The sequence below is a fragment of the Anser brachyrhynchus genome, assembly GCF_964034855.1.
Source record: "Anser brachyrhynchus genome assembly, chromosome: Z".
Classification (NCBI taxonomy): Eukaryota; Metazoa; Chordata; class Aves; order Anseriformes; family Anatidae; genus Anser; species Anser brachyrhynchus.
Window position 1 is genome coordinate 44784420 of NC_137697.1, and position 13739 is coordinate 44798158.

At 35.7% G+C, this 13739-nt stretch overlaps 1 protein-coding gene across 2 annotated transcripts in view; it reads left to right on the top strand.

Annotated features, from left to right (window-relative positions):
• Positions 1-13739, top strand: part of FBN2 (fibrillin 2) — a 190018-nt gene that overhangs the window by 163681 nt on the left and 12598 nt on the right. For both annotated transcript variants that reach the window (XM_080575090.1, XM_080575089.1), the window contains 11 exons: positions 317-433; positions 2419-2547; positions 2857-2976; positions 6215-6340; positions 6573-6725; positions 7366-7431; positions 7719-7844; positions 7951-8070; positions 9332-9454; positions 9856-9987; positions 11341-11466. In XM_080575090.1, the coding sequence (XP_080431216.1) occupies positions 317-433; positions 2419-2547; positions 2857-2976; positions 6215-6340; positions 6573-6725; positions 7366-7431; positions 7719-7844; positions 7951-8070; positions 9332-9454; positions 9856-9987; positions 11341-11466 (1338 nt within the window). The remainder of the gene's footprint in view (positions 1-316; positions 434-2418; positions 2548-2856; positions 2977-6214; positions 6341-6572; positions 6726-7365; positions 7432-7718; positions 7845-7950; positions 8071-9331; positions 9455-9855; positions 9988-11340; positions 11467-13739) is intronic.

Sequence of the window (13739 nt, forward strand, 5' to 3'; positions counted from 1 at the left end):
CACTAGTGCACATTAAGAAATGAAGAAGTTTTACTAAGGAAAATAAAAAGAAAGCTTCATGGTACTGCATATGCACTTATTTTGATCTTTACATGTAGCAATAGCTTTTAAAATACAAATGAAAAATAAGTGTCATATGTAGTGTTTTCCTACACATGCCCAGAACTTTGCACACAATGCTGTAAAAATCAGTAGTATAAATAAAAAATGTGACAGATGTTACAGGTTTAGAGTATCGTCACTGCGTGCAAAGACATCACCTTAACAAATACCTGTAAAAATAAATTCTAGCATATAATTTTGTTTCTCTTTGCAGATGTTGATGAATGTGAACGCCATCCATGTGGAAACGGAACATGTAAAAACACAGTTGGATCATATAACTGTCTGTGTTATCCAGGATTTGAATTAACTCATAATAATGATTGTATGGGTAGGTGATGTAATCCAAACCATGCTTTCATTGTGGCTGGGTTAGTATGCCAAGGAGGATGTATATAGTTAAAACTCAAACAGATGTTTCAGGGTGCTAGGGAAGTTAATTGAGTGCAGTAATTGATACAGCTACCAACCCTAGAGGTTAACCATTATTATAATTTTTGAAAATAAATTCAGAATATGTTTTACCATCCAGCTTGAGATAATGTAATCCCTAAAGCTCTTGACCACTGGGGCAGCCTTACAGTTCATTGTCATTTTAATGCAGTCCTCATCCCCATTAGATTTCTTGGGCAATTACAGCAAATGTCCTTGACTACTGGCAAAGTCCATAGGAGCCACTCACAATAAGTTTGAATAATAACATAACACCAGAGTTACCTAAGGAATTTAAAATCATTTCTTTATTTCACCATATTGTTTGAAGCTTGTGCACGGTGTGAAAAAGGAATGAGACCAGCAATAAGAAAGCAAGCACGGCTAATCACCTAAATTTCCTAAGACAAACTCTGCTTACACAGAGGCATTGCTATTTCCTATTCCTTAAAAGTGGAGAACACCAGAATATCTGATAGTTTTGGATAATTTAAATATTTGTGATAAAGAAAATAAAATCTTCCTAGGCTGAAGAACAGACTCATAAGTCTCTGGAGATCCTCTGCCTTGTGCAAAGCCTAAGCCAAAACAGAAGCCTTCAGATTCCTTTCTGCTACAGAATAAAGACAAAACAAAGTCTACCATTTCCTTTGTGGTTCAGGAGAGAACTAAAACATTTTAAATAAGTATTTTAAATCCTGTCCTTCTCCAGGAAAGAGAAAATTCAAAACTTGTTCAAGAAAGAAGAGACTGCAGCCAAAGAACGGCAGTCTTTGCCAAGGAGTTTCTTTCCCATAGCAGTACAGCTGCCAGGCTACTGCCAGGAGCATCCAGTAGGCTGTGCCTCTGAGCATCCTCCAGGCTGTGCCTTCAAGGAGGCTAAGGAGCTCAAGCTGACTCAGAGACTTGGCTTTCGTGAGCTTGCCTCTTGACAGCCTGGAGAGCCCCACATCTTTCTTCCAAGCCATCCCGGTCATTCAGTTTAAGCCCATCCCAATATAATAGTCTGGAAGTATTTGTACTTGTGGAACTGTCACACAGAAGAAATACACTGTGGAATAAACTAGTAACCAGGCAGGTCTGTACTGGCTGAAGCAGAAGGTACATCTTGTACAGGAGCTGGTTCTTAACACTTCTGAAGAAGACCTAAAACCTTTTCAGTAAAATTGATGTTAGTTTTCATCATTCAAATTAAAGTGTTTTACAACAGTGAAGTGTAAGTTGTTCTTACACCGTGATACTTATCCAATCTCCTTGATTTTCATTTCTTAAACTTTCTCATCCGTATTACTCATCTGTAATACATTACTGAATTATGCAGTGTTTCTTTCATTTTGCCTTATTAAAGTAACTCTTAACTAATAAGCATTTCAAACCTCATTTTCAGAACTGCTATGAAGGAGAAAATCTTCCCATGGAAAGCAAATGACATATTCCAAACATTGAAAAATGACAAAGCAGGTTTTAGGGGGGAACTTGAGCACATATAAAATCCAGATAAAGTCCAGAACACCCCATGTTACATTTTCTTCTCTGTGTCTGGAGTTAGTATCATACAGTCAGTTGGCAGTAATTGACTGTCTCCAGATGCAGTAGCTGAGGTAATGCTGCAAGTTTAAAAATTATAATACCCCATAAAAAAGAGTGTTGTTTAAATAGAACATATACCCTAAAGCACTTGAGTGAGAGTTACTTTCCAGTGTCAACTGTTCCCTTCTTGCTGCAAGATTTGCCTTTTCCATGGAAATATATGCATTGCAACTTGAGTGTGTTTATAACACTCTGTATATACTGTGCATGCTTACACATTCTAATGGTTAAATTCTTGGAGGGACTCAACTCTCACTTGTGTGTTTTTTTTTGTTGTTGTTTGTTTCTTTATAGATATTGATGAGTGCAGTTCCTTCTTTGGTCAGGTGTGCAGAAATGGCCGGTGTTTCAATGAAATTGGTTCCTTCAAATGTTTATGTAATGAAGGATATGAACTTACTCTAGATGGCAAGAATTGCATTGGTATGTATGATACCACATGGAGATGTTACAGTACTGCTGAGCTGAAATAATACAGCTATCAGCTCCTATGTAGAGGGAAGGATCACAGTCTGAGTATCTAAAAAGAAAAAATAAAAATGACAATGATTTTAATGTCACACAATAGAAGTAACTGGGGCTTGAAATAGTTAATCTATGTGCATTTAAATGTCTTAGAAAATTGGAAGGTACTCTACCATATTTGTAATGAATAACACTGTTTTGTAATGTAAGAACAATGCTGTTAAGAATTACATGATTCTAAACCTTTCCTGATTCTATTCTCCTAAGATACTAATGAGTGTGTGGCACTACCTGGTTCATGCTCCCCTGGTACCTGTCAAAATTTGGAAGGATCATTCAGATGCATCTGTCCACCGGGATATGAAGTAAAGAGTGAAAGTTGTATTGGTAAGGCAAGTTGTAATTGTTGCTTCTAAACAATTTAAAAATTAAAAGTATCTGGCTTTAAAGTAGTTGTACGTACTGATGATTGTGAATTCTGTCCTACTTCAGATCATGGGGAAAGGGCATAAGTAGTTAAAGTCTTCAGGAACAGATTTTAAAAGTGAAAGACAAGATATCGCCTTGATCTGTATTGTGCTATGTTTTGTACTTTTCATTTCTTCATTGATGCAAACTGAAAAATACTTGGATTTACTTTTCCAAAAAAATGGTGTCCTGTATTTCATGACCCCCCCCCCTTTTTTTTTTCCAGATATTATTGATAAAACAAACCAACCTGTGTAGTGGATTTATATAATGTTTGAAAAAATGGTAATTATTGTAATGTTGTAAAATAATGGCAATCAATGCATGAAGAAACCTTTGGTCTCACAGGGCTATGACATTTTAAAATCTTTGGATTTGGAAAAAGTTTTGGAATTTATGGGAAAAATTGCTTAAATTGGTTTATTCTAACAATTGTTTTCTGATTTGGTGTTTTGTATGTCTCTCAAGTGCTGAGATCCACAGGGACATGAGAGTACAATAGACCTTCCATCAGTTTGCATGTTCTTGTTTGTTCATAGAACTGTCTCATTTGAACATAGTTCAGGAGCAGTGTCGCATAGTGAATTAAGAGTGGGTGTAGCAGAGATAGAGAAATAGATTCAAGCTACAAGGAGAGCAAAGCACAGGACTGCTGTGAATGTTATTGACATCTAACTATACCATGTGGGGGCACCTGGCAAGAAAGGTGCACGCAACTAGTTTTCGGCAGCTAACCTAGGGGGCCTTAGATTCCTGTGGGGTCAGAGAACGGAATAAGCAACTGCCTGTCCACTGTGAAACGTGGTTCTCAGCTCAAATTGCTGAGGGTAGCTGACACCCCTCAGACACACTCATCAAAATAACTCCTGATAGTAAATGAGTAGCTTGTCCTTGTATGGAATGAAGAAAAGACTAGCGAGCAATTAATGATTTGGCCTATGTTATCCTAACTTTCTGAGTACAGGAACAAAGACCATTGGCCATAGGAACCTTCTTGATTTTTTGTCTTCAACAATAGGATATATTTTCTGAGCCCCAAACCTTTCTCATTCTGTTGTATCACACCATAAGATTAAATTTGCCTGCCAGCTTTATGGTTTCTTTTGGCAGCTGCTGTTCCCATACATTAGCAATTGTGTTTGAGATTCATTCAAATCACCTATGGTTGTAAAATCACGAATATAAAATGAAAGCTTTTGGTTTTTCTGGAGTATCACTGTTCATGACACTGTAGTATCCTGAGAGAAGTCTTGATGGTTTTGACAGTATCAGTGATGGCCAAATAGATTTTTACCCTTAGTAGAGGGTACTTAATTGCATTCTTCTTCATTCTGCCATGTGTCCAGAAGATTTTGAGATAAAATTACCAGACAATGCCTAGAAAATCATATGATTGTAGTAATAATTTGATTAATAATCTGTCAGCTCTTGAAACCTATGATGTTCCCCATTACTTTCTGTTGATCTTAAAAGCAGACATCTTTATAAAAATTCATTACTTCTCTCAGGAAGGTTGGGTACAGCTAGATTACTTCTTGAGCTCATTACTTCTTGAGTGCAAGAGAAATCAAAACAGGTGGGAGCCATATAAAAAGTCTTAGTTTCACCTACACATTTAATATATTTTCTTTTATTTTATGAGGAATGAAGGGGAGAGGACTTGCTTCCATTTTTTGGTTAGCCTGTCCGTCATGGCCACAAAAAGTGTTTCTTCCACTAGTCCTGAGCCACACCTTACAGTAACAATCAGAACTTCAAAAGAGAAGCATTTCAATCCCATTACTGCAGCTTAGCTGCTGAGCTTTGTAAGTTAGCAACTGTCACACTAACTAAGAAATTGATTACTTTTCTTTCACGGAAATAAAGTAGCTCAAAACATGTAGTAGGAATCTTTCCGTGGGAAGTTTCTGTGGAGCTTGGTCACATGCCAGCTTATGCTACAGTGGTTTGCTCATATGCTATACCTATAGTAGCTTCTGAAAAGTGGACTCAAGGTAACATTTTTCAGACTTAACATCAACAGGACCTGTTCCTACCTGACTCCTCCCCTCATACTACTTAACCTTTTCCTGTACAAAAAACTGTTTTTCCCTAGTTGCCTTTTTTGCTAAGTACAGATCAGTTTTCTAAGATTCAGTATAGTACAGAGTCCAACAAGTATCAGGAAAAATGATGCTACAAATTTGTGACTCAGCATCCATGAAGCTTACTTCCATTCCCGCCTGCACTTTGATTTAAGATCAGTGTTGATATAACTGCAGAATGTTTATGCAGCCACAGGTCCCTATAATGTTTCTTCTAAAATCCATTACTAAAAGACTCAGAAGGAGTTGTCCTGCAATTATAGCTTTGGAGAATTTTATAATACATTTCAGAATGTATTAAATTATAATTACCTTTAGAAATTACTTTACCAAAGAGGGTTATTTCTTCTGACAGCATTTGCAGAACAGAATAAAGTAAAAGATTGCTAATAATAATAAAGTAAAGGTCTATTATTATATTACTTTTCTTACTCTTTGTCTATATAGGTGGAGGATATGCAGCTTGATACTATTTCAGCTGCACAATTTTACAGACCTGTGTAATTTATATTACGCACTCCTTTGCTTTTAGTTTTTAATAATTATAAAAAGATCTTTACTTAAAAAAAAACTGAGTATGCATAGCTATAGTTTCCAATTAAATAGAAAACATTTTTAAATAACATATCGAGAGTGGCCATAGTAAACTGGTAAATATAAATGTGTCTCATAGTCCTCCGTCTATCTATAGTGTCAGTTCAAGAGTCAGTCAGGCAACGTGAAAAAAAAATATATATCTTTTATTCCAAAGAATCCCCAGCATACAGTTTGTTTTAAAATTCATCTTTGGATGTTTTATGCTGATGGGAAAATATTTTTCTTATAAATATATCTCATTCTCTGTTTCAGTCTGAAAGCATTTATTTAAAGTTTATGCTATAAATATGATGAACAGATAACATGATTTGAAACACTCTGATTTGAAAAAGTTAGTGGAGCTTGTTTTATCTTTTGGTTGTTTTATTGGAGGTGTACCTCTGGTTGAAGTTAAATAAATAAATAAATGATGTTTCTTAACCAGTGAATTGATAGTTGATGGGATTCTGATGAAATTTTTCTCATAAATTTTATAGATATTAATGAGTGCAATGAGGACCCCAACATCTGTCTCTTTGGCTCTTGTACAAACACTCCAGGAGGTTTCCAGTGCATTTGTCCTACAGGTTTTGTGCTGTCTGATAATGGACGGAGATGTTTTGGTAAGTTTAACAATTGAGGAAGGTAATAGCTAATTTTAACAGATAACACATACCCTGTGAAAAGGCTAAAAAGGGACTTTGGGAGGCCCATTCCAAATTTTACGAGAGTTGGAAAGTGCATTCAAAATAATAAGAAAAATACAGGCCTAACATCATTCCTTCCAGGACTAGACACGCATTGTTTAACCTGGTAGGAGACATGGGCTCCACATAATTGAGTTTTCTTTTTCAGATACTCGCCAGAGCTTCTGTTTCACTAATTTTGAGAATGGGAAGTGCTCAGTGCCAAAGGCTTTCAACACCACAAAGGCAAAGTGTTGCTGCAGTAAAATGCCAGGAGAAGGATGGGGTGATCCTTGTGAGCTCTGCCCAAAGGAAGAAGAAGGTACACAGGAAGATTAAAGTAACGACTTTTAGCTGGGAGAAAAGGAGAAACACATTTGTGTAGTACCTTTTCAATCAGTAGAAGGAGGGATCTGTTTGGTGTTCTCTCTTACAGCCTTTTGTAGAATCATTCTGAGGTGAACAAATGGAAAAAAATTACACAGAAGAAACTAAAGAAAAACAGCCTGAGTTACTGTTTTGGCTCTGTAGAGAAATGAACTAGTATCCTCCAACTGTATCATGAATCATAGGTCATATACATATCCTGATGGATCTCACCTGCTTTAGGAAAAGCAAAAGAGTAAAATGGGACGGTGCTGAGGATCCCTGAAGTAATCAGCAGTTTTCAGTTCTTGGTTTTCTCCAAGTTCCAAGTGCAGAAAGAGAAAGGCACCAAGCATGTGCACAATGAAGTTGGGCATATTATAGTACTGCTACTGCTACCCTGCCCTAGAGACAGCGTTGCTTTTGCATCTGGCAAGACAATGTAATGGCCATGATTTAAACGGTTGGGTTTTGAAAAAGGTGGTATAGAAGATACATGATTTTTTATAGGTTTAACCATTTATCCTGATTCTCTTTCTCTCACTTGCTCTTTTCTTTCTTTTTTTTTTTTTTTTTTTTTAAATGTACCTCCACAGTTGCTTTTCAGGACCTGTGTCCTTACGGTCATGGGACTATTCCAGGAATTGATGATACACGTGAAGGTAGGTATGCTTTTTCCTCATCATTCAAATTTTTTTTTTTTTATATATTTAAAACTAGACTTGGATATTGTAGTGTATGATGGCTTATTCCCCATGGCCCACAGGTTACAAGGGGCTGACTTTTAATAGATGTGGGCCATTATGAGATAGATAAGAGATTACCTTTAAAAATGCATGGGTAGAGACCAACAGAATGGGGCACTTTGTTTTTTAAAAATGCTCTAGTGAGACTTGATACAAAAGCAGATCAGCTAATAAGCGATTACCAATATCTTCCTACCTTTTAGATGTTAATGAATGCCTCGAAAGCCCAGGGATTTGTTCGAATGGACACTGCATCAACACTGATGGATCCTTCCGCTGCGAGTGCCCAATGGGATACAACTTAGATTTCACTGGAGTACATTGTATTGGTGCGTCCCTGTTTCATAAATGCTAAGAATTATAGCACTTGAATTTAAAACATGATTTGAAATGTGTCCCAGTTCTCTTCAGCTTACATTTACTCATTATACACAGATACCGATGAATGTTCAATCGGCAACCCATGTGGAAACGGTACATGCACTAATGTAGTTGGCAGTTTTGAATGCAACTGTCATGATGGATTTGAGCCAGGCCCAATGATGAATTGTGAAGGTATGTTGTCTTTTACTTTTTTTTCCTTTAGTTTCTGTCCATCAGATTATTTTATTCACTAGGCCTTTGGTGCTATAATAACCAGGAGGGAAAAAGTTTCTTTGATTGAAATATCTTATAGGGAAAGCAAGTCATTAATTGATTTAAACATTATTTTTAGTTTATCACAGGGCTTCTGAAATCATGTGTTGTGGTAGTCAATGCAGTGGTTAGCTGTATTTATTGTGAGTCTATTTTGGGGACCCAACAGTTATCATCTTTTTTTTTTTTTCCTCTCCAGCAAACAGCTGAATCAGTTACCACTGCAAAAAATGCCTGAATTTGCAGAGCATTTTTCATAAGTGAGGCAGCTCAGTTATGAACTGACCCATTCATCACAGTTATAGTAACAAATGAATTACATTGAACACAATAAGCTGAAGTCAGACCTCTGGTCCATCTAGTCCTTTATTTCATCCTTCACAGTTGAAATGCTAATTCAGGACAGCATATAAGCATGACTAACAACTTTCAGCAGCTCACTCCTCTCAAGAATATATGGGAAAATATGATGCAGACTGGAGGATGTGTTCCTGCAGAGTGGGTTTAGCATCCATTTATGGATCAGTTGTCCAAGAATCTGTCTAGTACATTCTTCAAACTACTGATACCATCTGCATCTAAAGCCTCTTGTGGCAGCAAGATGCAGAAGTTTACTACTCTCACAACTTAGAGAAGTATTTTATTTCATTTATTTTAAACTAATCCTCTATTAGTTTCACTAAATAAGTTTCATTCTATAAGTTTCAATAAGTTTCATAGTGTGGGGTGTATGTACAATCATTCTATTCTCATCAGATCCTTATCAGGATCCTTCTTAAAAATTTTGTCTTTTACAAATCATGTTTCCTTTCCAAAGCAAGAATTCATTTTCTTATAGTTGAAAAAAGGCTGACATCTGTCATCACACAGAAATACATTTTAAAAATTTCATTTAATAAAAATCTAAAATAGAGCAGTCCCAGCTTGCCATTTTAAGTTCTAGTTTCATATTATTTTTGTAAATATTTTTACGCAGAGTTTTGTTCAGTTTTCTCTGACTACTCATAACCAAGCATCCATAAGTTTCTGGTTTGCATTATATTACATTTCTGATAGTTTTTAGCTGATTATATACATACATGTATATAGTTATAAATATGTAGAAGTGCAGGTATAGAAACTTCTGGGTAATTGTTTTAAAACTTAGTGGAGAATGATGTTTTTGTTCCTTTCTGTTCAGATATAAATGAGTGTGCTCAGAATCCCTTGCTGTGTGCTTTTCGTTGTATCAATACTTATGGTTTCTATGAATGCACCTGTCCAGTCGGCTATGAACTGAGAGAAGACCAAAAGATGTGCAAAGGTAATGACTAAGATATGAACTCCCCACCTTCTATCACCCTGTGCTGGCCAAAGCATACTCCAGACATTTCTGTGCATCTTGTGTTCATCCTCTTAGTGAAATGTAGCAAGCAGCACAGCAGATAATTTACTCCTTCAAAATTCACATAATGCCAGTGTCTAGTGCTTTCTGTGTTCTTGCTGGGGAATGTAAAGACACAAATGTCAAGATGGTGAAGTTGTCCTTCAGCTCACAAAGATTACTTTGACAACTGCAGTTATGCACAACACTCATTTTTTTTTTTTAGTTCTCGTTTGGTAGGAAAGTCTGGATGCACTTTTTTCATGAGAAAGTGCTTGTTGTCTTCAGTAAACGAAGCTACTGGAAGGATGCTCAGATACAAAATAAATGTATTTTTACAGATCTAGATGAATGTGCTGAAGGTCTCCATGACTGCGAATCAAGAGGCATGATGTGCAAAAATTTAATTGGTACCTTCATGTGCATTTGTCCCCCTGGAATGACCCGAAGACCTGATGGAGAAGGCTGCACAGGTAAAGCTTAGAAAAGGAAGAAGACATTTATTGCAATTCCAACAAAAAACAATTCTCTTTATGTGTATATAGTAAACTAGAGAACTGCAGTTCATAAAGGACACTTAAGATAGCTGATAGTGCCTAACGTCTTAAATTTACTTTTTGTTTCAATGTTTGAGCCCTACTTGAAAATAGGTATAAAGAACTAGGAAGTATTTCAGAAGAAAAACTGGTTTTATTTACTTCATTTTACAACAAAATCAGGAAGTTTTTCAGACACTTGGTAGATTTAAAGCATTAAATATCCTCTTTTGAGGACAAAAGAGACCTCATCTGATGAGTACAAAGCAAAGTTATTGTAAATAAAAAGTTAAACTTCCTTCAGCTTTAATACTGTTTATAAATAATGTGGCAGTTCCTTAAAGAATTACAACTGTGAGATTCTGAAACAATATATAAAAGCCACAAAGAGGAGAAGGTGTGAAAACCGCCATACTTCACAATAATTCTCTGTATTTCCTCTATTATTTTTGGAATTGGTTGAGAGTAAAATGATAGCTACATGTTGGTAAATTACACTTTTCTAATGGGTAAAAAACTCAAGACCATTCCGAAGTTCTCTTTAGAAAGAAGTATCTGAGGCTATCATTGGCTCAGAGGAAAAAATAAATAAATAAATAAACATACGTCTCAGAGAATGCTTTAAATGAAAATATTTCAAAACAGCATCCCTTCAGCAGCAGAATGACCTCTTTACCGTCTTTATGTAACTTGATGAATTTACTCAGAGGAAAGAATCTGTACTAACAAGAATTTTGTCTTTTTCTCTATTTAATACTGCCTTTAAATGACCTGAGGTTATTTTTCAGTTAAATTTTAAGCATCTGTAGAGGTATTTAATTGCCTACAGTGTCTATGCCATTAGCTATGGAAGAAAATAGACTGGGTTTGTAAAGTGTTTCAGGGAAATGATGTGCTGACTGAATTGTGACTGATTGCAGAAGGAAGTTAAATGTACTCAGACTCCTTCTTAATGATTACAAAGTGAAAATTTGTTACACAAATCATGCTCGTGTTCCAATTTTATTTAAATGCTATTTGCCAGGTAAAAGTTGTGGATAGGACTTCCTCTGCTGCAAGTGTTTTCTGCTTCTTGTTACTTGCAGAGCCCAAAAAGGTCTAAAGCCTTCATCCTAGATGCAGCATATAAGGCATGGAATAGAAGAATATCATTACTAGAAAAGTCTTTCTCACACTTAATCAGTTGTTGATGTTCCACTTCTTGCAAATATTACACAAAATGCTGAATACATTCTGCAAGTCTGACACATCTTCTTGTAACAATAACCTGCATTTGATATTTTTGTAAAGATGAAAATGAATGCCGTACCAAGCCAGGTATCTGTGAAAATGGTCGCTGCATGAATGTCATTGGGAGCTACCGATGTGAATGTAATGAAGGATTCCTGTCAAGCCCGTCAGGCATCGAGTGTCTTGGTAAGTCCCTCCCTCCTTCATATGCATTCCATCTTACATGACAGAGTGTGTCGGTGCTGGGATTTAGAGTGTAAATTGGGGTTCTGATTATCTCTAACAGCTCTCTTAGGTGAAACAATTAAATAATGATCCTGATTAATTAAAATAATTAAATGATATTAAATGATATAATATTAAATAATGACAGGAATGAGGAGCCTCTTGAGAATGTCAGCTTAATCAAGCTACAAAGGGCCTCACATGGAGGCATCTACATTCCACAGGGCATAAACATGGTGTGGAGCAACACTATCCAGACAAATTATAGGTATTTTTAAAGAAGCAGAATGTAGTTATCTTAGGTAGATGAAAAACTGGGATGCATAGCAAACTGAAGTGTTTACATATTAAGAACATGATTTTAAGCGCAACAATATTGCAACTAGGCATATGAATTTTCTGTACTTTTAATGTAGATAGTGAATATGAATAAAAATATTAGGATTTCACAAAAAAAAAAACAAAATTATGTTGAAAAGTTATTGAGGCATGTCTGTACATTAAACACGGATGAAGGGTTTAATATTCATCAACTTATATTTCCTTTTCAATATGTCCAGACTTGTCATTTGCACTATAAAATTGTTACTTTTTTAAAAATCAAACAAAACTGCAGAATCTTAACTTTTTCATGACCAGTGCGCAAGTGTAAATACTTAAAAGTGTTTTTTCAATACCAACATGTTAAATTGCAGGAGTATTTAGAACTGTATAAAGAACACCTGCATTAAAACTACTTAGATATTATCTTACCTATGTACTATATAACCAGCTCTCTGTAAGTTGCCATCAGTAGTGTGCTGACGTCATGGCAAAGCAATAATGTATTTCCTAAGTATTTCCTAAGGATTAGGACCAGATGGGAGTGGGACGTTGCAGGCTTTTAACCCCAGCCAGTCATTAATGCTAAGGAAATACCCTGTTTTCATTATTACTTTCTTATATTTTATATATATATATAAATAATGTACATATATATATGCACACACACACACATATTTACATAGATCGTCTTTAAAAAACTATGCTTTGGATTAGTTTGCTCATTGCTGCTTTTCCTTTAGGGCTGTCCAGGTCAGACAAGACTGAAAAATTAGTCTGGCAGAAACAAACTGCATCTTCAGAATTAAAGAACAAACATTAAGTCTTAGATGACACTATTTTAAATATATTGTGAAAACCTTTATATTCTGTTCACGTTAAAGTATATTTCACTTCTCAAATTGGAGACTAAGCATTGCATGGTCTTCAAGTTATAAGGAGTGTAAAGACCTGCCCAGTATACCAACTTACAAGAACAGAAATCTGCTGAGTTTTGCAAGTCATCACAGTGAACATGCTGTCTCACACAAGTGGCACTTCCTGTGAGGACAGCTTTCTCTACTGTAACCAGTTAAGTTACCAGGCACCCAAAGCAATTTTCACCTAAAGTCAAAGATTACATTTTACCTGATTCATGTGAGAAATCCACAGATTATACTCCTTATACTTGTATACCACATGGTCAGCTTGGTGTTCAAAAATGTACACATTCTTAGGGATCTGAAAGATGTTAACTTTAAGCTTTAAAACAAAAGATCTTTCACTTAAAAACATAAGCATCTGTCAGAGTAGTTGACAATATCTTCATTTTTATTAACAAATATGACAACTGACATATTACCTATTTAGAAGTATCATCTCTTCAAAATCTAGTTTCCATGATCACTGGAAGCTGGGATCTCTCCTCTCTTCATCTGCCTGTTTGAAGGAAACATGCAGGATGTTAATGATTGTATAGTTTCACTCCTCTTTCATGATTGACATGTATTAGTCAAAAGGTTCAAAAGTGAAGGAAAATGGATTAAGAAATGGACAGATTAACAGTATGGCTATATAAAACCATTTTTCCCACCTGCAAAGTAGGAGTGCTGCTTAAAAAGGCTAGCAAATAGCAGACTAGCAGCACTTAGAGACTTCTAAATGCTAAGGATTTTGTCATTTAAATCACATCACAGTATAGATGGTCAGATATACTATTTTTACCAGGAAAAAAAAATTGAAAAAAAAAAACCTACACACACAAACAAAACAGAACAAACAAAAAACAACAACAACAAAAAAGAACAAGAAAGAAAGAAGCCAAAGCCCTAACCCCACTCCAAGTAAATCTGTTAAATGCAAGCTAAACATAGGTAGCTTAAGAGGGAGCTCAGTTTGGCTTGCAGCCTGTTCTGCTATCAAGTAAGCTTGCC